This window comes from Ruditapes philippinarum, unplaced genomic scaffold (assembly GCF_026571515.1).
Source record: "Ruditapes philippinarum isolate M1 unplaced genomic scaffold, ASM2657151v2 ctg1566_1_1_1_1, whole genome shotgun sequence".
NCBI classification, from domain to species: Eukaryota; Metazoa; Mollusca; class Bivalvia; order Venerida; family Veneridae; genus Ruditapes; species Ruditapes philippinarum.
The window spans coordinates 14,771-42,000 of record NW_026864347.1 but is presented as its reverse complement, the minus strand read 5'-3'; the positions used below and the strand labels follow the sequence as shown (position 1 = coordinate 42,000).

The window sequence follows — 27,230 nt, the reverse complement described above, 5'->3', positions numbered from 1 at the left end:
ATTCTTTAAAATTTCATGACTCTAGGTAAATTCTTATGAGTTATGTAAGACACAAGTTAAAATTGCAAATGTTATATTAAGCCCTAACAATACTGAATTATCCACACGCAAAACCGCAAGGTGCAAATCTTCAAATGCTGATCAACATTCCTGTAAAGTTTGTTTATTCTAGCTCAAGCACTTTAAGAAGTACACATGACATATTATGGAAGGGTTTTTACTAAATCAAGGGTAATTAATCTACACATATTCGAAATAATATACAAGCAAACGCCCAATGTGCTGAACTGCACATGCTTACCAACATTTCTGTAAAGTTTATTGACTCCATGTCAAATTCTTGAAAATATATTTAATGTAATTGGATAGCTTTCTAAACGAAATGAAAGACATCAACAATTGATTTTAAAGCGTGCATTAAATGAATTGAAGGACCTCTCTAATTCACATGAAGATATCAAATATTTAGGTCTATTTCAGCTGTCTTTAAGAGCTTTGTTGTTGAAATAAAGGGGTCAGTCATTAATTTAAATACTTCTCAATAGTTGTTTTATAGCGATCTACAAATTAATCTTGAATTTTATTAGACATTAGATCGAAATCAATTTGAACGCGGTGAAATTCAGTTTTAATTACTAGTATCTTGAATTCATGCTAATTTTTTCACAATTGTACTAAAATATTTAAACATGTCCTAAAATATTTAGACCGCTCTTTAACATATTAAGGGAGGTTTACAAAACAAGTTTTGATTTTGAAAATTCATTTCTAGCACGGTTTAACCACTAATTTAGAGACATCTACAATTAAAATGAAGAGCTCACAATTTAAATTGTAGTCATCTATACTTGCTTTCAAGTGTTCCAATTCTGATGATGGATAATGTAAAAACTAAACAGACATGACGTCACAAGTGCATACTTAAAATATCCTTAGCCTAGTTTAATAAAGCCAAGCCCATACGTTTTGTTTATCAAAAAGGACAACAACGCAGCTGTGGAAAATACAATGTTAGTGTTTTTAAGCGTTGACATGTTTAAAACAATCTTGACCCTAGATATGAAAACGTGCGATTCTTCTTAAGTGCATTTTGTTATTATAATAAGCTAGTGTCAGCTACATAGTCCAATGAAGGAAGTACCAGAGGGTTGAGCTTTCAGAAATAGATAATCTAAAGTAGGCATATGTTTGCGTGGGTAAACAGAAAATATCTCCGTAAAACTCGATTTTTTTTTCACGACAGAAATGTGACAGAAAAGCTCGAAGGTTTCTATAAGCCGCGAAATTTTATACAATTTCGACATAAATCCCGCAGACATTTTATAAACTGATGGTATAATTTCACGCGTCATTAAAATTGATACTACCGACTACCATAGTTTGGCAGAGGGCGGAGCATATTTTTATACGCACAAGCCTAACATATTCTTGAACTTTTGATATCAAAAATTGTTTTGTCTTGCTTTTTGTTGTGGAAGTTTTATGCACATTGCAACTCTCATACAGGATGTGCGCTCGTTTGATAATTTTATATGTGTTAATATTCTCTTGTAAGGGAGAAATAGGTGACGAGCTGCATTGTTCAAAGTATCATTATGAGACTCAAACACTTGAGAGAATTATCAAGGCAGAAATCAGTATCAATGGGTTCAAAAATGATTTTCATCAGATAAAACATGGAATAGAAGCAGAAAAGTCAAATGCCGAAGCCATTTCAAAGTTGGAGGAGAAATTTCAGCAGATGCAACAGTCCTTGCAGACGTTCACGGAAAATGTGAGTTATTTTCTTACATATGAACATAAAAACGTCCTAAATTTATTTTGTTTTTAGAAAAAAGTAAAGCCTGACCGAACCACAGTTTTCTGTAAAATACCTGGAATGGATCCCAACATTAAAGAGGCATGATTTTTGATAGTTAAATTTTAACAAATGTATTTTAGCTCGACTGTGAAACAAGTTCTTGCAAAAAAAATATATGAATAACTTTTGATTCTCGTTACCAAATGCGTTCCAAATGCGAAAACATTGCTGTGGTCCTAGCTTAAAGACTTCAGCTTACCCGTTTATATACTGTAACATATAACATGAACGCTGAAGACAGGCCCATAGGGAAAGTCCACCAAAAATCGAGCCAGAAATCTGACACGCTAGTATTCATTTATGTAGTAAAGTGAGCATATCCACCGATAAAACTATGGATAATCTGTTGATAAGCCGAGTATCAACATATATCAAACTTATTACATTGTACGAACATAAACTACCTAATTGATTCCGATAGGTTTAAAAAGTCAGTACTTTGCCGCCATCTTGCCATGTGATTACAAGATTGACCTTGGCATGGACGATTTAAATAAAAAACCCTGATATTTTTGATGACATGGCATTGCTACTGAGCTCCCACGGCGTTTTAATGCGTTCTTACGGCGTTTTCATTGGCGATTGTATGCGTTCGGATTGCGCTTCTACTGCGTTCCTTACGCGTTCACTGTGCTTCTACTGCGTTCTTTACGCGTTCACTGTGTTTCGCGGCGCTCACACTGCACTGAAATACAGCTCCGTAAAAACGCCGTATACAGATAGAGACGCCGTACAATCTCAGTACAGGCGCCGTGGATAGTCACGGCGTTCATTCGGCGATCCTTCTCATCTGTTTACATCTGAAACCAGGTGGTAGAACTACTTTCAATTTGTATTGTTTTCGAGGTTATTATAGTTAATAGCCGAGGTCGTTCCGATTGAATCATTACCCATTATTTTGGTGTACTTCAGAAAAACGTTTTCAAAACCATCACTTGTGATGATACTTACGATACCGTAAAGCTCGCTTTTAAAATAATTGTTTTATCGAATAAAGCACTTGTAAGAATTAAGTCAATGTATATTATTCTGGTTATATTTCTACTTAAAGAGGTTTTTTTCTGAACAGAAAATGATCGAGGCCGTGAGACCATTCTGTAGAGAAAATCGCTATTTTGTAACTTTTTCTTATTGCCAAAACCGCAAAAGATGTCCCAGGTATATCCAACTTTAATGATATGGTAACGGAACATCAAAAATAAATAAAAAATACTTTGAAAAATACCACAAATGATAGCATTTTAAGGCTTATTTGACCTTTAAAAATTTCACATTGACATTTATCATGACCAGTGACACCTTTCTAATGATATTTCCTATCAATAAATATTAAATTATTTGATAATTAAAGATACCGCAACGTATAATTTTTATTGTTTTATAACATAAATCGGATGCTCAAATATAGTTAGTTTCAAAAAGCATTACATGTATTTGTAAAGATGTTACTGAATTTAACATTTCATGTTGAAAAGGGGGGTTCATGTAATTAGAAATCTATTTTCGATAAAGTCTAAGCCATTTTTTTTCAACAAAAATGATTGCATTAATTTTAACGTTTAATTATATTGTATATAAACATTGCTTGTACATACTTAACATATTCATGGTTATTTGGAAACTGTTTAAGAAGAATAATTATATACATATTAATATTTCACTTAACTGTATGTTACATCCTTAATTACAACATACAGAATCTTTATTGCCTATTGCAAACAATTTTATTTCTTGTGAAAAATTTTAAAATGGCAGAACATGATGGCAAGTTTCCATTTGACAGTTATTGTATTCATTTACACACGGGCGAAATAATGATTGCGAAATACTGCCGAAAAAATTTACATTTTGCAAAAGCTCACTGACCGGTTATACAATGTTATAGTGGCTTCAAGTACTTTCAGTGCTTTGATACTGCCATGCCTACAATTATATTAAAACATTGTAATGTTACAGATGACCGCTATAAAAGAAAAGCATGACTCTTTGACCACAAGGCATGATACGATTAGGCAAGTTTGTATACCAAGCAAGACGTACAGCAATGTTGAGGATTCCGAACAAATGACAAGCAAATGTCAAGCTGGCCTTATGTACGTACATGACAGCAAAAAATGCACCCCAGGTAATCTTATTATGTAGCTATTTTTCGATCATTGGCAGTGTCTCGAATATATTTCTTTAAGACGTCACGAGAACCATTCACAAAATTTATCAATACAGCTCAATGTATAGATTTTACTAGAAACACCTTTACATCAAGCATCAGCTACTAAAACACAATATGAAGCATATTATCTATTTGCATTATGTGCCTTGTTTTGTTTTGTTTTTACAAATATGATAATAACTCTAACGTTCCTTTACGTCTGGTCTTTAATTTCGTCATACGTGAAAAGATTTTTAGATATTTATGGGAGACACAATGAGACGATGTGTTTTATGCAATACTTAGATTTGTAGGTCAAAGTTAAAAAATGTCACACATTTGTTCTTGAAATAAAATTTATTTTAAATAAAAATTAATGTATGGTCGTGTCTGTTAAAAAAAAAAACAAAAAAAAAAAACATTCCTCGTGGATGGATTTAAAAATGTTCTGGCATTAATGGTGTTAGTGTACATTGACATTCGGAACTGCCTCGGCTATTATCTATAATAACCTCGGAAACAATACGGATCGAAAGTAGTTCTACAACGTGGTTTCAGATGTAAACAGCAACAGAGATAATGTAAAACGAATGTATATATTTGACATCTAATGTCTGTTCCGGTACTCATATGCTTGAAAATATGTCGTGACAACAATTTGTAATTTAAATATGCCCACTGATGTTCAATTTTAAACAAATCCGACTGAATGTCAACAGGTTGTTTTTTTGTACTTTCAGTTTCCCCAACCATAATAATAAATATATAAATAATGTATTGTTTGCTTTTGTACCTATGAATTCAGGTATTTTGGTGAACTTATACAACATAATTATATAACTTGTCAACAACTCCCAGCATTAAATTACTATTTGTTTACATGTTTAGTTTCTTAGCGTAGGTTAGACCGAAATACCGCATCCGTTCTGTGTATTCATGTGTTCGAGGCCCTTATCCGAAGATTGAATGAAAGGGCCGAGCAGTTGCGATTGTGTACATTGATACACAATCCAGAGTTTTAGCTAACAGGTCAAAGTCGTATTTAACTTGAAAGGGAATGATTATAAGTACATAGAGATTGTTCCGGTCAACGAACTGTCATTTATAAATTAATTTTAAAACAATTGGACATGAATATCTTGTAACTTTAAGAGGTCGTGTTATGCTGCAGAGCCAGACCAACATCTTAATGGTCAAGGTCATTTTTGGATACCGAAAGTCATGATATAATCGTTAAAGTTTTTTTGTGAAACAAGTAGCGGATATTTCGTGTAAAACGGTGTGTTACACTCAAGACCCAGTTTTGTAACTCAAAGGTCAATGTCCCACTTAGATTTCAATATTTTTAAGGTGCATGATAAGTTGTGTCCGATCAACGATATTGCCATCCATGAATGAATTTTGAAAAAAATGGCATAAATATGTGGCTTAACAAGACAACGTGTATAGCACACGATCCAAATTAGCAGGTCAAAGGTCCAGGTCACACTTGGATCTCAATAGCCATGTTATAATTAACCAGTAAATGTCATGCTCAGTCCATATATTTGTCATCCATTGAACATACATTGTATTTTAACTAAGCATAAATATGCAGTAGTTTAAAACAATATGTGATGAGTGTGAATTATTTTTGTGCCATTTTGTGATGTAAACGATTATTTTAATTATAACGTAATAGAAATGTATTTTTTTGCTTTTGCTACATCAGTTTCATTGTTCATTTTACAGATATCGGCAGTACTTTTCAACTTGAATTTCCCACGGAAACTTACATGGAATGCGCACATGTTGACATGGAGCAAAACTTAAAGTCTGCAACCGTCTGCTTTTGGATGAAAACAGACGACTCAATGAATAACGGCACGCCATTCTCATATGCCAATGAGGATGGCGACAATATGTTTACTCTTACTGATTATAACGGGTGAGAAAAACTGAAAAAGAGAAATATAAAAGATTTGCAATAATTCTAAACGGAATTGATATTAGAAAATTTGACATTGAAAAAGTCTCCATTGATAACTGTTTTCTCTTATTTATGAATCAAGCTTTTTCAGTTTGCATAACCATGTACATGTGTTTTACCAGTTATAAAAACAGATAGTTTGATTATAACATATATTGATATGATAACATAATTTAAATTTTCAGGCAATGCATAAAAGATTACCCTTTTCACCAAAATATAACATATTCCATCATTGTTTAAGGTTTACGTTTTATGTGAATGGTGAAAAAAGAACGACTACGGCCAAAGCCAACACTGGAGATTGGCATCACATCTGCGTCATGTGGGCGTCAAACAGAGGGGAGTGGAGACTCTATATGGATGGCATTCCAATGGACAGTGGTAGAAGATTGTCGAATGGACAAACCATCAAAGGTTATGTTTATATGCTATTTCTTTCTTATTTGTATGAACAACAGCAGTGTATATGACTTTGAAATTTATCGAGTTTCATAAAAGGAAAGTACATGTTGTCTTTCCAATACGTTTGTAACGTCACTTTTCATTGGATCATCATATGGTTTATATTTTTATATGGGGTTAACGCACGTTTTTTCGTGTTATAACGTCTGCAGAGTCCCGAGGAACAGTTGGTGCCCGAGCGAGCCCGGTAGGGCAAGGGCTCCAACAGTTCCGAGGGACTCTCCAGACTTTATAACACGAAATAAACGTGCGTTGACGCTATTATAGCATAAAATTTTAAAAAAGAATCATGATGTATATTTAATACAAAACACATACATTAAATCCTTGAGCTTGGACGGTATATTTATCCAATTCTACATGTTTTACGTATGCGTTTTATTTTTCCGGGACCAACTATGCTCAGAACCGTTCAAAAATTCGATTTTTATTAATTGATTTAAAAAGATTATCATTGGAGTTTTATTAACTCTAGAAAAAAAAACACATTAAAATGTCACTTCCCAAGACAAAACATGACTATCAGAAATTCTTAGAAAGATTTCAGATTGACGGTAGTAATAAAGATCAGTGACATCAGAATCGTTTTTTTTTTTTTCAAATTAAAAGAACATCAGGCACTAAACATTAGATTCTATTCTCTCAAAGAAATATAAATAGCTTTTATCAATATTAACATCAATAAAACAACATTTTCTCATATACATTTATTGTTTACATTGCATTGACAACTGCCCGTTTCTTAGAAAGGGCGACAACCAAGATTAGCGGCGATGTCTATACGCCGTATTTCCGCATAGTTACTTGAATGCAATCTCCACTCAGTGATCTCCCCTTAATTCTTCGGCGTAGATCTCTGCCATCAAGGTCCCAATATATCAGAATTTCTGATATATTATATTTTTTCAAAAATTGTTTTATTTAGAATCTACTGCTTTTATCTAGCAGTTAAGTTTTTTCTCATTGATTAAACAATGTTTATGGATAAATAAATAAATAATATGAATATTTAGAAATAATTTTAAAAATATGAGAATATTTTACTGTATACCGGGACAATATTTTGATATTTTATATTTTTTAGCTTTTGAATTTATTTTTCGTTATTTTGTATACTTTTGATAATTTTTTGATAAACTATATCGATCGTAGGCACTAAAAGTTAAAAATAAAAAAGAAAGAGGAAAAAAACGTTAGATTTTCTTTGTAACGGTCGATATTTACATTTGAATTTCGACGTTACGTCATATGGGACTTTCATCATCATGTGACGTCTTTGAAGGCAGTGATAACAATTCTGCCAAGGGAGGTAATCACTGTAAGGAGTTTGACTTGAATGCTGCTCGCTGTTATGCGATTAAGACCCTCGAATCCATAATTTCAATATATAGCACTTTGGCAAACAGGCAAATTGTCATTTTTTTGTTTAAGTGGCCTTCTATGTATTGCGCATAGGTATAACCGGGCTAAAACTATGTTAACACATGGTTTTGTTCCCGTTATAACATGGGCAAAAGAGGGAAAAATAGCCGATTTTATGCTATAATTTTCAATACTGCACGTTTGTTATGTCGCTTTTCATTGGATAATCGTGACGTTTTTTATACACGGCTACTGTCGATATATACAGAAATCTCTTTATTCCTCAAAAAATGATGCTTGCTGTACTATAAATTCGTTTACAATATTTCTGACAGGTTATATGGCTGTATATAAACGGTTGTTTGCAATATAACGCTCAAACAACCGTTTATATAGGGCCATATAACCTGTCAAAAAATCGTTTTCACTAATAATATACATGGCTGTTGTTAATTTATAAAGAAATCTAACTTAAATGGCTAAAATAATGCATGTTGTATTATAAATTCGTTATAAATATTTAAACCCTATATAAACGGTTGTTTGGAAATATAACAAACCGTTTATATAGGCCATATAACCAGTCAAAAATCTTTACAATTATAATAATATATTTCCTCTATAAGGCATGTTTAAAGAATGATTTCTTTCAAAGGTGGCGGACAGTTCATCATTGGTCAAGAACAGGATATTATCGGAGGAGGATTTGCCAGTGCCGAATCTTTCATTGGTCAAATTTCACAGCTAAACATGTGGAGTAGAAGTCTGTCTCTAAGAGATATTGAATCACTGCGACAAAACTGTTCATCACTAATGGGTGACGTCATAGCCTGGAAGGATGTTTCCGTGAAGTCAAAACGTTTCGTCACTGTGACCACTGTAGAGTTTTGTAAAGGTAAAAGATACAAGTTTAGGATTTTCAAAAAAAATTTGAAATCGCCATTCAGCCAGGCATTCAGTGTTTTTTTTTCTTTTCAAATAGAATGCTTCTTGAGTAATAGAGCAAATGTTAATTCCTTTAAGAGAATACTCAGAATACTGTTTACCCCGCCGGAGTCTACTCACTGATTTCGAGGTACATGGATAAAGTATTTAAATTCTAAAAAAAATGGCGGATGCTCTGCCCCATAGACGCCCTTTTGAGATCTTTTGGCGTCCATTTTGTTATCACGCTCCGTTCTGGCTGACTTAGGACAGGCCATGTACATAAGAGTAGAATGGTGAAATCTTGTTAAATGTACTGTAGATCTAGTTCTAAATACATATCGCTATCCAGAAACAGCGACAATTAATGACGGAAATGCATTCCAATGTCATGTAGTTATAAAACATTAAGGGATTGTTGTATATTGTAAACATATGTTTGATCTTAATAATATCTTATACTGTAATGCGCATGTCCATTATCTTCCCGCCACTTATATACTTGGGATATTGAGTATCATTAAACGATGGAACTAGTAACACGTGTCTGGTGTTATATATTACAAGTGCACGCTCTGTGTACATATTAATAAATATACCCATAATACAACATGGTGTCAGAAGTAAACGGATTATAATTTTTACAGTAAAACGCTTAATAATTGTATGTTTATAACGGAGTTATAAGAAATATGGAAAATAATCATCAAACAGAATCCGCGTATGGACTGGGATTCGAAGGACTTAAACAGTGCGGTTTAAGAGATTCAAAGAACATTCAGAATTTCATGTTAAAAGGGCCGTTGGCAAGTAAAACGGAAGAAATTCAATGCAACTATTTTGATGTTATGGGTCGGTGAAAAGGGCCGACAAACATGGGACTTTTCAAAAACGATCAGAGAAAGAAAACTTAATTCATATTATGATAAATTCGAAGAATATTGCAAACCAAAAAGTAACATTATATACAACAGATATCTTTTTAAATCAAGAGCACACAGGGGAAAACGAACCGTTTTGAACAATTCGTTACAGAACTTAAAACGCTAATCAAAGATTGTGATTATCCTGTGGGCATGCAGCAAGATCTTATTCGCGACCATATTGTTTTTTGGAGTAAGATCTAGCAAAGTCAGAGAAAAACTGATTGTGGAAGGCTCAAGATCTAACACTTGAAAATGCATTGATGTTGCTCATACGTACGAATTGAGTCAGTCTCAGGCACAAGCAATCGCTAGCGGATCTACGACATCTCAAACAGTCTGTTGATGCGATAAATCGACATTGGAGACGAGGCAACGGAAGAAATGCACACCAGAGAGACCGGAAGATGCCACCTCATCAGCAACAACAACCATTACGACAACAACGATTTGAAGATTATAGAAAATGTGACAGATGTGGAAATAAACATTTCAATTCTAGTGAATGTCCAGCACAGGGACAAACATGTTTCAAATGTGGACGATTAAATCATTTTTCAAAACAATGTAAATTTAAATCTGTGCACACGAGTTTACATTATGAAGGTGACACTGTGGATTACTTGTGTGAATCTGACGGCGAGAATGGCCAAGAATTCTTTGTTCACACGGGTAAATTCTTTTTTCATCTCTCTCCTGATCAAAGTTTTGTAAATGTTTTTGATTTGCACACAAGATAAGTTTACCAATATTAATTGCAAAATTGATACAGGTTCAACAAATAAATTGCCTCCCAAATCACATATTTAAGCAACTGAAAATAAAAACACCCTTTGGAAGCCTCCAAAGCAAGGTTAACTTCGTACACAGGTGACCGATTACCAGTGCTTGGAAAATTATGGTTACACTGTAAATACAATAACAAATCAGTGTGTTCCGAATTTTATGTAGTTGAGACTTCTGCTACCCCGTTGTTAAGCCCTCAAAACATCTATAGATTTAGATCTGTTAAGATTAACGTATTCGGTCAATAAGATTGAGTCTATTGACGCATCTGACCTTAGTAAGGACACTGTACTTAGAGAGTACAAAGAATTGTTTCATGGGATAGGGTTTATTCCTGGAACATGTTCATTGCATTTGAAGGAAAATGCTGTACAAGTTGTTTGTCCACCTAGAAAAGTACCTTTTGGACTCAGAGATAAGCTTAAAAAAGAGCTCGACTCAATGGAGTCAAAACAAATTATTTTGTAAGGTTACAGAAACCTGCAAACTGGGTAAATTCACTAGTATGTGTTGAAAAACCTTCAACCGGTAAGCTTAGAATCTGTCTTGACCCCAAAAGCATTGAATGAAAATATTACAAAGGCCGTATTATCCATTACGTATTATTGACGACATTACGTCAAAATTGCATGGCGCTAAATACTTCAGTGTACTAGACGCAACCAAAGGTTACTGGTCAATTTAATTAGACGACTACTCATCGTCACTAACGACATTTAACACGGTATTTGGACGGTACAAATATTTAAGACTTCCTAATGGGCATAAGAAGTTCTCAAGACATTTTTCCAACGGAAAATTGACGAGACATTTTGAAGGTTTACAGGGTGTGACGTCAATAAAATTGACGACTTATTAGTGTTTTGGAAGCACACGCACAGAACATGACAGAAACCTTAAGAACGTACTCGACCGAGCAAAGGCAGCCGGTTTACGATTTAACCCTGACAAACTGAAAATAGGTCTAACAGAGGTTAAATATTTCGGTCACGTGATCAGTGCTGATGGACTGAAACCTGACCCTGAGAAAAATTAGCGCAATTATCGAAATGAAAAATCCTGCAAATCGTGCTGAGCTTGAAACCCTGCTGAGTATGATTACATACTTGACAAAATTCTCACAAAATCTCTCGGAGATAACTAGCCCGATGCGATAGTTATTACTCAATGACGTAGAGTTCAGATGGGATTCAGCCCAATCTGACGCTTTTGACAAGGTTAAACACGTGATTACACAAGCACCTGTCCTCAGTTACTATGAGTCATCGAAAGCCTGATAGATTACAATTGGATGCTTCGTCCAAAGGGTCTTGGGTGTTTGTTGATTACAAAATGGTAAACCAATTGCATACGCTTCAAAAACACTGACATTGACCGAGACAGGATACGCACAAATAGAAAAAGATGCTGGCAATATTATTTGGATGCACTAGATTTAAGCATTATATTTATGGAAGGCGCACGGTTGTTGAATCTGACTGTAAACCGATAGTATCTATTATGAGAAAACCACTTTATAGTGCCCCGCCTAGGTTACAACGAATGTTATTACAACTTCAAGATTTTGACCTCTATGTTATTCACTGTAGAGGTAAAGATATTCCGCTTGGAAGATGCTCTCAGCCGGAATTACGTAACTGACACTTTTCCTAATCTGATTGACGGATTAGAAACACATGTACACACTGTACTGAAATCACTACCGATAAGTGATTTAAAATTGCAGGAAATTCAAACAGCAACGCAAAATGATGCTCAGTTACAAACGCTTATTAGTGTCATTTCTAACGGATGGCCTGACGACAGACGAAATTGCCCTACGAAGGTATCAGAATACTGGAATCATAGAGACGAATTGGCTTTTGAAGACAATATTGTGTTTAAGGGTCAAAAAAATTGTAATACCAAAATCATTAAGACAGGACATGACTAACGCAGTACATGTGGGTCATTTTGGTGTAGAAAAACGACAAGACGGGCTAGGGATATAATGTTTTGGCCATCAATGTCAAAACAAATTACAGATTATGTACTTAAGTGCCAGATTTGTTGTAAATATAGAGACTCAAATAAAAAAGAACCATTACATCCTCATGATATACCCCAAAGACCATGGCATTATTTATCATGTGATTTATTTACGTGGAATGGTCAAGATTTTATGGTTCTTGTTGACGCTTACAGTCGATATTTTGAGTTCGACCTATTGACAAGCACTTCTAGTACTTGTATTTTAAGAAAAATTAAGGTACATCTCAGCAGATTTTGGTATCTGTGAGAAGTTAAAAAAACTGACAATGGGGACATGCTTTACTAGCGAACAATTTCAGAACTTCCTTAAACAATGGAACATTAAACACGAAACTTCAAGTCCCACACATGCAAGTTCAAATGGACTTAGTGAAGTATATGTTAAAACTGCAAAAAACGCATTCTTCAGAAAGCTAAGGATGATAATAAAGATCCTTATTTTGCCCCTTTTAGAATATAGGAATACACCACTAAAATGTGGATGGTCACCCGCTCAACTTTTAATGGGCAGACGCCTCAAGTCCAGCGCTTCTCCCAACAACTAACAATCAGCTTCTGCCAAAAACAGTAAATCATTGTGAAGCAAGAAAGAAAATGGAAGAATTACAATTTATTAGCAAGAATCATTACGATAAAAATGCGCACAAAATGAAACCTTTAAAAATCGGTGAATCTGTCAGAATTCGAAAAGATAAGTACTGGGAACCGTTGAACCAGCCAAGGTTATAACACAGCATAATGAACACTCATTACACGTGCAGACCCCTGACGGTGCTGTTTATCGTAGAAATCGCCGTTTCCACAACAAAGCTCCTGAATTATCTGACCTGTAAAAACAAACACAGCAACCATCTAAAGTCGATGAACACTAGGAATCTATTTTAAGTGAACAAACAAGTCAAAATACCCCTACAGAGTCCCTATCTCTTGCAAATGTGCCAGGTAAATCGAAACCATTCACAATCACTAGGTCAGGTAGAGAGGTGAAACCGAATAAGCTTTACTGTGGAAAAGATTGGACAAAGTGATAACATTTGTATAATTGTTGAAATAGCCATTAGTAAAACTGTAAATCAGTGACATTTAGAAAGGATTAAAAACTTTGCTTGTATATATTAATAATACATGTATATTTCAATGTCATAATTAAAAGATCATTAATTATATTTGATATACTTAAATAATTGTTTTTTAAAATATTAGTTTGAAATATACTAAATGTGCTTATATTTTTAAACAAGGGGAATGTTGTATATTGTAAACATATGTTTCATCTTAATAATATCTTATACTGTAATGCGCATGTCCATTATCTTCCCGCCACTTATATACTTGGGATATTGAGTATCATTAAACGATAGAACTAGTAACACGTGTCTGTGTTATATATTACAAGTGCACGCTCTGTGTACATATTAATAAATATACCCATAATACAACAGGGATATTTGTTGAAAACGGCTCACAGAAATCCTTAACTTTTTTTCGAAATCACTCTGGCTGAATGTATTTGTACAGGATTGATCAAAATATTCTTGGTCCGATGTACTTCCGGTAGTTACAGAACCCAACTAATGGTCTTATTTTTCAAATTAATCGCCCTCTACATCAATGCACTTTGCCCACCTGTGCTCCAACTTGTTTAACCCTTCAAAATAGAACTCTCTATTTAGGTCCTTGAAGAACTCCTTGATCGCCTCCATGACACCTTCATTGCTCCAAAAACGTCTACCACGAAGCTCGATTTTCAGTTTCGGAAAAAGGTAGAAGTCGAAGGGGTCAAGTCCGGAGAATATGGGGGATGGGGAAGAATTGATGGGCCCATGTTTCATTCTGAGTTACGATCCGGTAGATAAAATCAGGTTCATCCTCGTAGCGATATTTTGAAATGTCAAGCCTGGTCCGTTTCTGGTCGTCAGTCAACTTTCTTGGGGCCAATCTAATACCCACTTCCCTAGCAATGATTCGCATGTCTTGCCTTCTATCGCACATGACCAGACCTCATCATCTCCAATGCTCTCCCAGCCTTTTTCAAATTCAGCAGCCTATTTTTTTCACAATGCTGTAGGAAGGGGACTCCTTCCCAAGTGTATCCATGAAGTCTTCATTGATTTCCATGGGGGACATCCCTTACTTACATTTTTGACGGCTCTGATTTCAACTTTCTCCATTTGGTCTAAATGACACACCCCTCTCCTGATCAAAATGTGCTTTTTGTTACTTTATCTGTGTAAAACCGCGTGTAAATTGGTCAGTAATCTTCAATAAGATATCGGTATTGGCTATAAGTTGTTTATGTCAGTGTAGTGACTTTTAGTATATTGGACCGATAACTTTTTGATCATACCCCGTATGACTGACTGATCTTATCAATGTTGCGATAATATAATCGGAAACATTATAAATACACGCACTTTAAAAGCTTCAAATATTCAAACTTGCCGCTGTTATAAAAAACAAAACCAATAAAAACAACCCACACAAAAACAAGATTGCATTTGTGGAAAATGCTATGCCACCGCATTAATACAACACTAGATAGTAGTGTAGGAACATGTTTATTTATCTCATCTGAGCTAGCTCAGGGTGAGCTTTAAGGATCGTTGAATGTCCGTCGTCCGTCGTCGGTCCACACTTATACGTTAACACTCTAGCGGTCACATTTTTGCCTCAATCATAATCAAACACTGTCAGGATGCTTGTCTAGGTAATAGCTTGGATGAGTTCGAACATCGGTCATCTCGGATAAAAAAAACCAAGTCACAGGAGCTATAAATAGAAAACCTTGTTAAAACTCTAGTGGTCACATTTTTGCCTCAACCATCATCAAACATTGTCAGGATGCTTGTCTAGGTAATAGCTCAGATAAGATTAAACATGGGTCATCTCAGATGAAAAACTATGCCACTGAAGAAAGTAGAAAAACCTTGTTAACAATCTAGTGGTCACGTTTTTGACTCAATCATCATCAAACTTGGTCAGAATGCATTTCTAGGTAATTGCTCGGATAAGTTCGAACATGGGTCATCTCTGAATTGAAAAACTTGGTCACAGGAGCTAAAAAAGAAAAACCTCGTTAATATTCTTGTGGTCACAGTTTTGTCTCAATTATCATAAAACTTTGTCAGGATACTTTTCAAGGTAATTGCTCAGATGAGTTCGAACATTGGTCGTCTCGGATGAAAAACTAGGTCACAGAAGCTAAAAAAAAAGAAAAACCTTGTTAACACTGTAGTGGTCACATTTCATACTCAATTGTCATCAAACTTGGTCAAAATGTTTGTCTAGGTAATTGTTTGGATGAGTTTGAACAAGGGGCATCTCGGCTGAAAAACTAGGTCACAGGAGCTAAAAATAGAAACATCTTGTTAATTTGTCTGAAGTATGTTTTGATGATTTCTATGTCAAGTTCGAATATGTGTCACCTGGGGTCAAAAACTAGGTCACAATACTCAAATATGGATAATTCTTATTAACACTCTAGTGGTCACATTTTTGACTCACCTGTCATGAAACTTGGTCAGAATTCTTTTCTAGGTAATTGTTCGGATGAGTACTTTATTGAGACTTGATGGTATACGGTATTTTTTCATATATGTAAAAATTATTTGAAAACCTTTTTTATCGTTGTAATATATGTCCCATTCGTGTTTAAATATTAAAACAGTTTTGATAGAGTGTTTTCAGGGGCGTATCACGTTGGGTGGGGGGGAGGATCTGGCCCCATAGCGTCTGTGAATTGAAGATTGTCATAATGCATAGATTCCTGACCTATCTAATTCTTATTATCAGATTAGTGGTTAAATCTATTGTCATTCAAAGAAAAGATCAGAATAGGAATATATCAATGCAGTTGCGTCTAGTGAATTTGGTGGTGAGGGTCATATTTCATACAGCCTAAATTTTATGACTACACAGTAAGACACTTTGTCAAAATCTAGGTCAGCTGATATCAAAGTTCATTTTACATCTTAATATGTGCACATGGTTCAAATTTCATAGCTGTACATCAAAGGACAAGAAAGTATGTCACATCATCAAAATCTATGTCACCTGATATCAAAATTCAATTTTACAACTAAAACTGTGCAAATGGTCAAAATTTCATTGCTGTACATCAAAGAACAAGAAAGTAGGTCACTGTCCCCTTGGGCAAGGCAAAATTTTGACCCAAGGTATTAATTCAAAACAATCTTGATACAGATCCACAAACAACATTTCATTTCTCCAATTCAGAAAACATCTGTACATTGTGAAAATCAATGATCCCCGGAACAGGGCAAATTTTGACCACAGGGCTATAATTTGAACAATCTTGCTAGAGGTTCACTACACAATATTTCATGCAAAATATCTACATATAGCATTTGTCCATTGCGAGAAGAATTTTTTTAAAGTTTTTACTATATACATATAAGGAAAACCTATGACCTCCGGTGCGGGGCTGATTTTGACACTAGAGGCAAAATTTGAACAACTTTGGTAGAGTACCTATAGATGATATCACATACCAAATATCAAACCTCTAAGCCTTGTACATATAGTAAAAATCAATGACCCCCAGGGCTATAAATTTGAACGATGTCTACCAGAAAATGCCTTACGCAAAATATCTAAGCTCTAGGCATTTTGGGTCTTTGCAAGAAGATTTTTTTTATTTATTTTTATAATTCCTTTTGGTTGCCATAGCAACCAGATTTCTGCATAAAATGCAATTCTTTTAATAACTTTGGGAGGCCTTCACCCAAGGATCAATCCTGCCAAGTTTGGTTGAAATTGGACTAGTGGTTTTTCAGAAGAAGATTTTTTAAGTTCACTATATAATCTATAGAACACACACACACGCACGCACACACGCGCAAACTCTTAGGTGAATCGCTAAACAACAAAAATCTGAAGCTTAGTTTTTTTTAATATAAATTCAATGAAAATTACAATATCATAATGATATTTTCTTAGATATTGTATATGTATATTTTGATTGTTTTTAAATATAATGATATTTCCTACTCTTCTTTTTTTCTAAATTTTCCGAAAACTTATTATGCTTAATTAATTCTTTTGGAAAAGATCCCGGATTGTATTCGTACGTATAACTTATGATCAACAATCTTTTTGAATATTGTAATTGTGTTTAAACTTTAAAAAATTAAGATGTATGTTAATTTTTGACGTATTATTGTATCCTGGATTCTGTGGCCCTGAGATTTAAAATCAATAAAAATCAAAAATTTAGATGCAAAGAGACTGAGATAGAGGGATTAGTCTATACTCCTATATTTGGGTACAAACAGCCATCATTTTTTCCCTTCTATTTGTAGGATATAAACACTTCAGACTGAGCAAAGTGCATTGCTTTAATGTAAAAAAAAGCAATAACTGGAAATAAATGGAAATTGTTATTTTTTCCTCACACAAATGCCCTACTTTTGAATGCATGGATACATTCCCTGTGTCAATACTTATACCATGTTATTTATTTATTTCTGTAATCGGTTTTCATACAAAACAGATTACTTATAACAAGATCATAATTCAATTTGAAATCTGTAAATTACAACTTGTAATAAAGCTATAGGTGGCATATTTTGTACCAAGTTTAAAATTATTTCCTTTTGGTAGATGAAGGCTATCTTTACTACAATCTAAACCATATTACGAACTCTAATTTATTTTTATTTGTATCAGCTAGCAGAGTTTTTATTATAAACGAATTCTTGCAGAATTACTGCAAGAATTCGTTTAACTTCATCCCAGCCAGTTTATACCACTGCATGCATTGAAAGTCAGAACTTCTTCTTTAAAATTACAGCCTGTCCTCAACTAGATGATATAGACAACGGCATAGTTACATACACCGATATTACACCGGGATCAGAGGCTAGTTATAGCTGTAATAGAGGACATGACCTTACAGGCCGCAGAACAAGATTGTGTATTGTTACCGGGGAATGGGAGGGCAATGATCCAGTATGTGCAAGTATGTTTACCAATTGTTATTGTATATTATAAACACTGTAACTTGTTTTCTTGTAATTGTTTTCCAAAGGTGCAATGAGTGAAAATATGGCAGACGTTACACGTATGGATTTCTTCTGGAATAACAGTGATAAAAACACATTATCAGTCCTGAAAGAAGGCACAATCTGTAAGAAAAAAAAAACACTTAACAAAATAACAGTTCTTATTTTCATGTATAGATTAATAAACAATATATTTAGAAAACCTGTATAATGCATTGTGAAAGAAAAAATAATTCTAAAATCTACAATGCTATATAATGCTTCCTTTGTTATGAAACTTAGCGGTACAATGCGGACACCCAGGAGGGATTTTAAACGGCTGGACCGAAGGTGATAGATATACGTATGGTAATCGTGTTCGTTACAGGTGTGAACGAGGATATGTATTGGTTGGTCGTTCCACAAGATATTGCGGGGAATTTGGTTTCTGGGAAGGCGACACACCTATCTGTGAGGTAACTATTAAACCCACTGTTCCCCTTCTCTTCTATTGTTTTTATTTGGTCACACGGACTTAATCACGGTGCGTAATCGTTTCAGGCTGATTTGGAATATTTCCCCATTCCTGAAACTGATTTGGATTTATAGCGCCGAATTGATTATGATAAAATGGTAAACTCTAGCATAAAATTGCCAAGAAAAAGTCATTATTGTCTTTGATTTTTCAGGTAATTCATGATCATTTTATAGAAATAAATCATTCCGCGATAATTTAGTGGTTTAGTTAAGATGTTTTGTCCAGTTGACAACCGTGTAAATTTTTTAAGGGCAGCCGATTGATTCATATTAAAAAACAAAGCAACGGGCTGATTGTAGGCTAAAAGCTCAGTGCAACTCTAAATCAATTTTTAACAAAGGCCTTTCACTAAAATCTATCAATTTGTATATACATATTAAAATACATAAAGTAAAAAATCTTCTTCATAGTTGCAAATGCCAGTATGCAAAGTCAAAGCAATATACGTTTTTATATGAAACTATCGACAGATTTATAGTTTTGCCAAAGTGTTGTTTAATTGAGAGGGATTGGGATATACCTATAAAGTAGCGATAGTAGATTTGTTTCCGGGGATAGTCTGTCAACCTCCTTATTATTTCCTTTTAATCGGGACATATGAAATAACTATGCTGGAAGCTTAGCTTGCAATTCAGCATAATTTGATGCAGAAGTTGACTCTTCAAAAACAAAATCTTCTGCATGCATAACATATAAGATAATTAATGGTTAATAATTGGCAAGCTTGGAATAGGAAATGTGTCTGAGTTTAAGGAACGCATTTTCATCTACCAGTTACGTCATTCAATATATATATATTTAAATATAATAAAATATATAAATATTAATATATATATATATATTATATATAATATAGTATAATATATATATATATATATATTATATATATATATATATATATATATATAATATTATAAATATATATTATATATATACATGTATATATAATCATAATCCATATCAAAAAATAATGAAAACTAAAATACCCTTCGCCAGTAAATGGGTGATTTATTGATGCATGTGCCTGTGGTGCATTAATTGATCAATGTTCAAATAATAATCGTCCTCCATTTGTGACTTATGTATATGTTAGTTCAAAATTGACAAAAATGTCTGTCTTTTTCATTGGTTGGCAAATGATGTTAAACACTAAATACTTGGTAATTCTTATGAATTATCAAGTTCAAACAATCTCTGGAACACAATATACCGTTTGCAATGAAAAACATGAATATTCATGTGTATCCATATGATTGTGACAAACATAAGTCTTTACCGTATATGTAACATAGAATGTGCTTTTCTTGGAAAAAACAATGTTTCTTACCATATGAAAAACGTATGTTATGCATGTGTATCCATATGAAGAACATATGAATAACATGTGTCTGCACTATATGTAAAACATATGGGATACCTTTCTTGGAGACACTATATATGTTTCTACCATGTGAAAACATGTGTTTCACATACGTTTAACATGAGGTGCATTTTTACCTGTGTATAAGAATGTTCTTTAAAAAGATACTCGGACGAAGTTAACCTTGTTTTAATATTTTGCTTCACTTATAAGTCAGTTGTGCAAAAAAAGATGTTTAATTCATTGATGCAGGACCTCTAAGAAGTTAGGTGCATACACTTTTATATCCCCGGGCATGTATTAATTGAACCGTCCGTCAGTCTGTGCGTACGAGGTTAACCTAAAACAGCAAGTTGGATTTTTCTCAAAACCTACCTATACCAATGGTTTTATACTTTACACACTTACTAATCAACGCAAAGTACGTGATCTGGGCAAGTTACATAACTATGACTTTCATTTTTACCAAGAAGTTGGTCTTTTCAGCACTTAAAAAATGAATATTTGGTTAATTCAACGGCAAGTTGGATTTATCTTAAGTTCTATCTATACTAATGGCTTCATAATTACCACACTTATTTATCAATTCAAAGTTCATAATATTGCTAAGTTATATAACTGTGCCATCCATTTTCCCAGTTATTAAATAGGGCCTTGTATGGTTAACCTTTTCCGGGAAGTTGGATTTATATTAAATATCTCTTAATTACTTCATTTATTTAATGATATCTTTCATATTTGGTAGGCGGATACTTAAAATGGTCCTCAAATTTATTTTTGGAGTAAGGGGTCTCTAAGATCAAAGTCAATGTCACTAGTGTAAAAAATTTTAAACATTTTTGCTCATGCAGCCTTTATTTTTTTTATAGTTGATGCCATTCATGTAATATATAAAATGCTAGGCGATGTATTTAGGGTCACCCAACTTTTTTACAGTGGTATTAACCTTATTCTATTGACAGGTGTCTCTTATATTTTTAGGAACAAAAATATGGGGTCTTTTTCTTTGCATTGAATTAGGGTTCAGTTGGGTCAAGGCCATCAGTGCATACAATAGATTTGTAAACTTTTGCTCATACAACTTTTATCTATGGACAGATGACTTTCATATTTGGTAGGAAAATAATTTGCATGGTATTCTTCTTTTTGATTCAGGTAGGGGTCAGTGGGTCAAAGTCACTTGTGCTTGAAAATCGAATTTTACACTATCGCCCATATAGCCTTTATTTCTTAACAAATGTATTTCATATTTGGTAGTAAGATAACTTGCATGGTATTCTTCCTTTGGATAGAGTTAGGGGTCAGTTGGGTCCAGGTCACCTGTGCTTAAAAATCGATTTTTACACGTTTGTCTATACAGCCTTTATTTATTGACAAGATGTATTTCATATTTGGTAGGAAGACAACTTACATGAAACTCTTCCTTTTAATTGAGGTAGAATCAGTGTGTCAAGGTCAAGGATGCCAAAAATAGATTTCTTGACTTAGTAGGATGATAACATGATTTTCTTCCTTTGGATTGAGTTAGGAATTTAGGGGTCAGTTGGGTCAATGTCATCCGTGCTAAAAATACATTTTTCACTCCTGCCCATATAGCCTTTATTTATTGACAGATGTCTTTCATATCTGGTTGGAAAATAAATTGCATGTTATTATTCTTTTCGATTGAATTAGGAGTCAGTGTGTCAAGGTCAAAAACACCAATGATAGATTTATACATATTTACTAAAATAGTCTTTATTTTTTTAACTGATATTTTTCATATTCGAAAAGATGATAATTTGTATCCTTCAATTGAGTTAGGGTTCGGTCAATCATGGTCACCAGTGCTTAAAATAGATCTTTACACTTTTGCCCACAAAGCGTTTATTTATTGACAGATGTCCATATTTGATATGAAGATATCTAGCATAGTTTTTGGATTGAGCAAGTGGTCAGTGGGCCATAGTCAGGGTTGCCAAAAATAGATTTTTATACATTGGCTTATACAGCCTTTATTTATAGCCAGAAGCTTTTCATATTTGGAAGGAACATACCTTGGATAGTCCACTGCTGGGACTTGTAATGACAACAGTTTTTTACACTTTTTTAAACGGCCCTTGTATTTTTTACCAGTGCCTCATATTTACAAGGAACATGCCTAATACCCCGGTCACATATTCACGGAATACGCCCACGGAAGAGCCACGGATTAATTTCGGCATCCTCCGTAGCTACCCGTACTGGTCAGTAGCTCTCCGTATTGTAACCGTAATCAATCGTAGTAGTCCTTGTATATCCGTAGCGATCCTTGACAATTTTTGAACATGCACAAAAATTTGCTACGGAAAAATCAACCGTAGCGAATCCCTACTAGTCCGTATTAATCCGTTCTAAAACGTACTGGTCCGTACGAAAACCGTAATAGTCCGTACTGATTCGTAGTCCACCAACTTGTCAAGGATTTCCACGGTTTGGTACGGAGAACTATGTATTTGTACGGTTACCCTACGTATAAGCTACGGTTTTAATACGGATTATAACGGCATTGTCACGGAAAGCCACGATCTTTATACGTTGTACTACGGAGAGGCAAGGATTAGCACGGTCTTCTATACGGTTTATTGCGTTGCAACACGAAACGGTACGGAATGGTTCGGCCCACCACTGTTTAGTACGGATTAATTAAGTATCAGGTACTTTCTCAAGGGTATAAATACTACCTTCTTGTTAAAAACAGACATTATATATTTGCAGGAACATATAATAAATGATAATTGCCATTTACTGGCTGCAACTTTATATTGAAATGGCTCAGAATTCGGAGGCAGTGGTCGAGCTGCTTGATGACATGCATAAAAGTAAATTTATATTAATATCGTACTACAATTCATAAGAAATAGAAAAACATTTAATGTTACATATGTTACAAACATTAGATCGTGAAAATGGAGTAAATATGTACATGGAACGAAGTGTCTCATTAGCCTCGGACACTGGCCATTGAGTGATAATAAGATTAATTTACAAGCTTTTTACATATTTTAAGATGAACAGCAAATCTTAAAATTAAAAGAGAAGCCGTATTGATCAACAGTTTTCATTTATGATTACTAGTTTATATCTAATCAGGTAAGGGAAGACAGACGAGATGGTGGACTAGAGATAGGCTTTTACGAAGAGAATGAGGCTCCCATGGCCGAACTTGTTGAGGATCCAGCGTTCTTCAAGAAATTCACTTTAATTGGACCTGATGTGTCTCGGGGTTCGGACGCGATTAGGCTGTATCCTCTCCGCCAAAATCATTGAACGCTGCAATTCGTTTTCTTTGTGTTCTATTCTTTTGACGCATTTTGAAAATGAGCAAGCAAGAGGTTGTGGACGGATGCATTAGGTCCGTATAGATCCGTGGCAATTCGTTCTTCTCCGTATCAATACGTTCTTCTCCTTAGGTGGTCCTGTAAGTTCGGATGAAGTTTAGGGCTGCTGGGTTCAATAAAGTTTACTATTTTTCAACTTCATTACAAGACATCAATGTCTTGCCAACTTGCCAAATTATGTTTTGCAATTACAAACGCCATGACTCTGCCAAGTTATATAACTTTTTGTTTATTTTTTTTTTTGGCAATTTTCCGTCCTCAACTGAGTGAATGGGTAAGCATTTTTGAAATATTGTTACTGACAAGATTCTGAGCCGGGGGGGGGGGGGGGGGGGGTTTGTGTTTAAACTCGTTCTTGTTCGAAAATAGTATGGATTTATCCTTAAAAATTTCATAGTCATAAAATTTGATTAGCCAGCAGAGCATCAGTACTAAGGGTGTAATACTTAAGTACCAGTACCAGTATTTGGCAAATTATGCAGTACCAGTACTAGATTTTAGCTCGGTACTGCAGTACCAGTACTTTTTTGGTGAAGTAATTAAGTAGCAGTACTATACTTTTATATATTCATTAAAATTTGAATAAATAACATTTTTACAACTTTATAGTTTTAACATACTTTTTACAAACAATAATTTACAACATATATTCATGTCATATTTCATTGTTTAGTAACCAGTCAACTGTAATACAATGCAATCATCTTTCATTAAAAACACAACAGTCTTTTGTTGCCTTTCATACCTTCACACCTCTGTTCAATTTATACCAAAGTAAATAACATTTTTTACATGGTGCTAACAATATCACTTGAAATAGAATTATTTAGAGTGGAAGCAATTAATAAGTGTTTATTTTGCTTTGGTGCAAATTATCTATAGATTTGAAAACTTACTTTTTCACAAAAATAAAATAATGTAATTTACAGCTTTATTTTTTGGGAAAAATTGATGCTTTTTTTATCAAAACCAAAAGATCTTCTAGTAATACAGTAGCAGTACCACTTTTTAAGACAGTAATGCAGGACCAGTACCAGTAGCAGCAAAATCTTTGTAAGAGTAATTCAGTATCAGTACCAGTACTTGCAAAATCGTTGCAGTACATTCTGCAGTACCAGCACCAGGACCAGTAATGCATTCTTTTAGCCAGGCATACATAGTGCTTTATCTGCACTTATATTCATCCATGAACGTGTATTAATCCCAGCACGTACATATATTCATTAATGTATGTATATGCATCCCTTTAGGTGTTTTAATTCCTGCACATACGTGTATTCATCCCTGTAGGTGTATTAATCCCTGCACATACGTGTATTCATCTCTGTTGGTGTATTTATCCCTGCACATACGTGTATTCATCCCTGTAGGTGTATTGATCCCTGCACATACGTGTATTCATCCCTGTTGGTGTATTTATCCCTGCACATACGTGTATTCATCCCTGTAGGTGTATTAATCCCTGCATATACGTGTTTTCATCTCCGTAGGTCTATTAATCCCTGCACATACGTGTATTCATCCCTGTAGGTGTATTGATCCCTGAACATACGTGTATTCATCTCTGTTGGTGTATTGATCCCTGCACATACGTGTAATCACAACTGTAGGTGTATTAATCCCTGCAGGTACGTGTATTCATCCACGGATGTGTGTTCATTCCTGTACGTGTATTTATCCCTACGTACTTTTATTCATCCATGTACGTATATTCATCCCTGTACGTGTATTTATCCATGTAAATGTATTAATCCCTGCAATTATATGTAGTAATCCCTGTAGTCATCCCTGTACTTGAATCAATTCCTGTATGTACCTTTATTCATCCATGAACGTAAATTTATCCCTGCAATTACTTGAATTCATACATGTACGCATATTAATCCCTGCAATTACATGTACATGTATTCATCCATGCACGTGTATTCATCTCTGTACGTGTATTCATCCCTTTATGTGTATTAATCCCTGCAATTTCGTATAATCATCTCTGTACGTGTATTCATACATGTTTTCATCCCTTTATGTGAATTAATCCCTGCAATTTTGTGTAATCGTCCCAGTACGTGTTTTCATCCATGTACGTGTACTCACCACAGTACGTGTATTCATCACTGTATTTGTTTTAATTCCTGCACGCGTACTTGTTCCTGTTTCAGCTGACCATAAGAATACATTATATCTTTATGAAACGTTTCTAATCTGTCACATAGTATTTCGGCATTTTTTTTCACTATGATAGGAAATAAACTTACAAATATGAAATTGAAATAAAATGAGGTGTTGGTTACCACTGTTTCAAGATATCTACACTTGAAAATGACCCGAAAGAGCTAAAAACTCAAATGCAGGAGCAGATAACTCAAAAAGTAACGATTCTTATTTGTTTTTTCACAAATGTGTTTCAATTATAAGTTTTCTTAAACATGCAAAGAAAATCACTTATACGTGTTTCAATTTCAAACTATAACTTTCAATAATCCAAGGAAAATTACCCATACTTATTTTAATTTTACGTTCAGCTATAATTTTCTTAATTACTATGATTTTTTTAATCATGCTAGGAAATTACCTGTACTTGTTTGAATTTTACGTTTTGGTTTATGTCAAAAATATATGACATTGAAGAGTTGATAGCCTTGTGAATTTATTTTGGTCTTTGAAACATTATCAAATGTTACGTTACTGTGATAATTGATTTTTTTAGATTTTCACATAATCTGCATTTTTTATATACACAATCCATTTCTCCATGAAAAAAAATAAGTAAAGAATAATAAAGAAATAAAATGTTAGTGATCAGTTAGAAATGTTGTTTACTGTATATTATTCGTGAAGATATTTATTTATTCAAGTTTTCAATAACATAATAATATGTATATATTTTATGTAACTTTGCTATTACAATATCATTACTTTTCAGCAGCAAGATTTCTACGAAGATCTATATTAACATCCAAAACACTGTCAGGTTCAAATGAGTATAACATAGTGTGCATATAGTTTTCATTATCCATATTGAACAGATGTGGCAGGAATGTATTTCAACATCTTTCATTCTCGGACATATCGCTGGTAACGACGGAAATAACTTCAAAGCCTGTTTTGGTAGAAATAAAAAACCCTCTACTTGTATTTGACCAATAAACTCGTCACGAGAAATATACGAGTATTTAACAAATTTACATATACCAGTACAGTGCAACTACATTTTATTGTGGATAAAGTGTGCGTTGTTTTTTTAACGATCAATAAAATTGTTAAAGCATGTTTAATTAATGACTGATTTTCTACCAAAAAAAAAAAAAAAAATCATAGCGTATGCAGTGCTATGTAAAAACATATATGTATGTATATATATGGTCTCGTAATATATCGGGGTTGGTGACTATCTCTTTATAAGCTAACAACAGTGGTTATACCAAAACGCTAGTTAATCATACATTTTTTTTTTGTTTGGTCAACACTATAAAAAACATTTGACGACTTTTTCAGCTTTTT

The 27,230-nt window shown here is 34.0% G+C and overlaps 1 protein-coding gene across 2 annotated transcripts; it reads left to right on the top strand.

Annotated features, from left to right (window-relative positions):
* The first annotated feature begins 1,479 nt into the window (after window positions 1-1,479).
* On the top strand, window positions 1,480-26,876 carry LOC132725282 (sushi, von Willebrand factor type A, EGF and pentraxin domain-containing protein 1-like). Of its 2 annotated transcripts, none has more exons than XM_060710380.1 (8): window positions 1,480-1,774; window positions 3,818-3,986; window positions 5,742-5,937; window positions 6,224-6,396; window positions 8,462-8,701; window positions 18,283-18,450; window positions 18,776-18,948; window positions 26,656-26,876. In XM_060710380.1, the coding sequence occupies exons 1-8, from the start codon at window positions 1,508-1,510 to the stop codon at window positions 26,680-26,682; spliced, it is 1,413 nt and encodes a 470-aa protein (XP_060566363.1). In that variant the 5' UTR covers window positions 1,480-1,507; the 3' UTR covers window positions 26,683-26,876. The 2 variants fall into 2 exon arrangements, with proteins under 2 accessions (XP_060566363.1, XP_060566362.1); XM_060710379.1 differs by having other exon boundaries at window positions 26,653-26,875.
* Window positions 26,877-27,230: the final 354 nt, after the last annotated feature.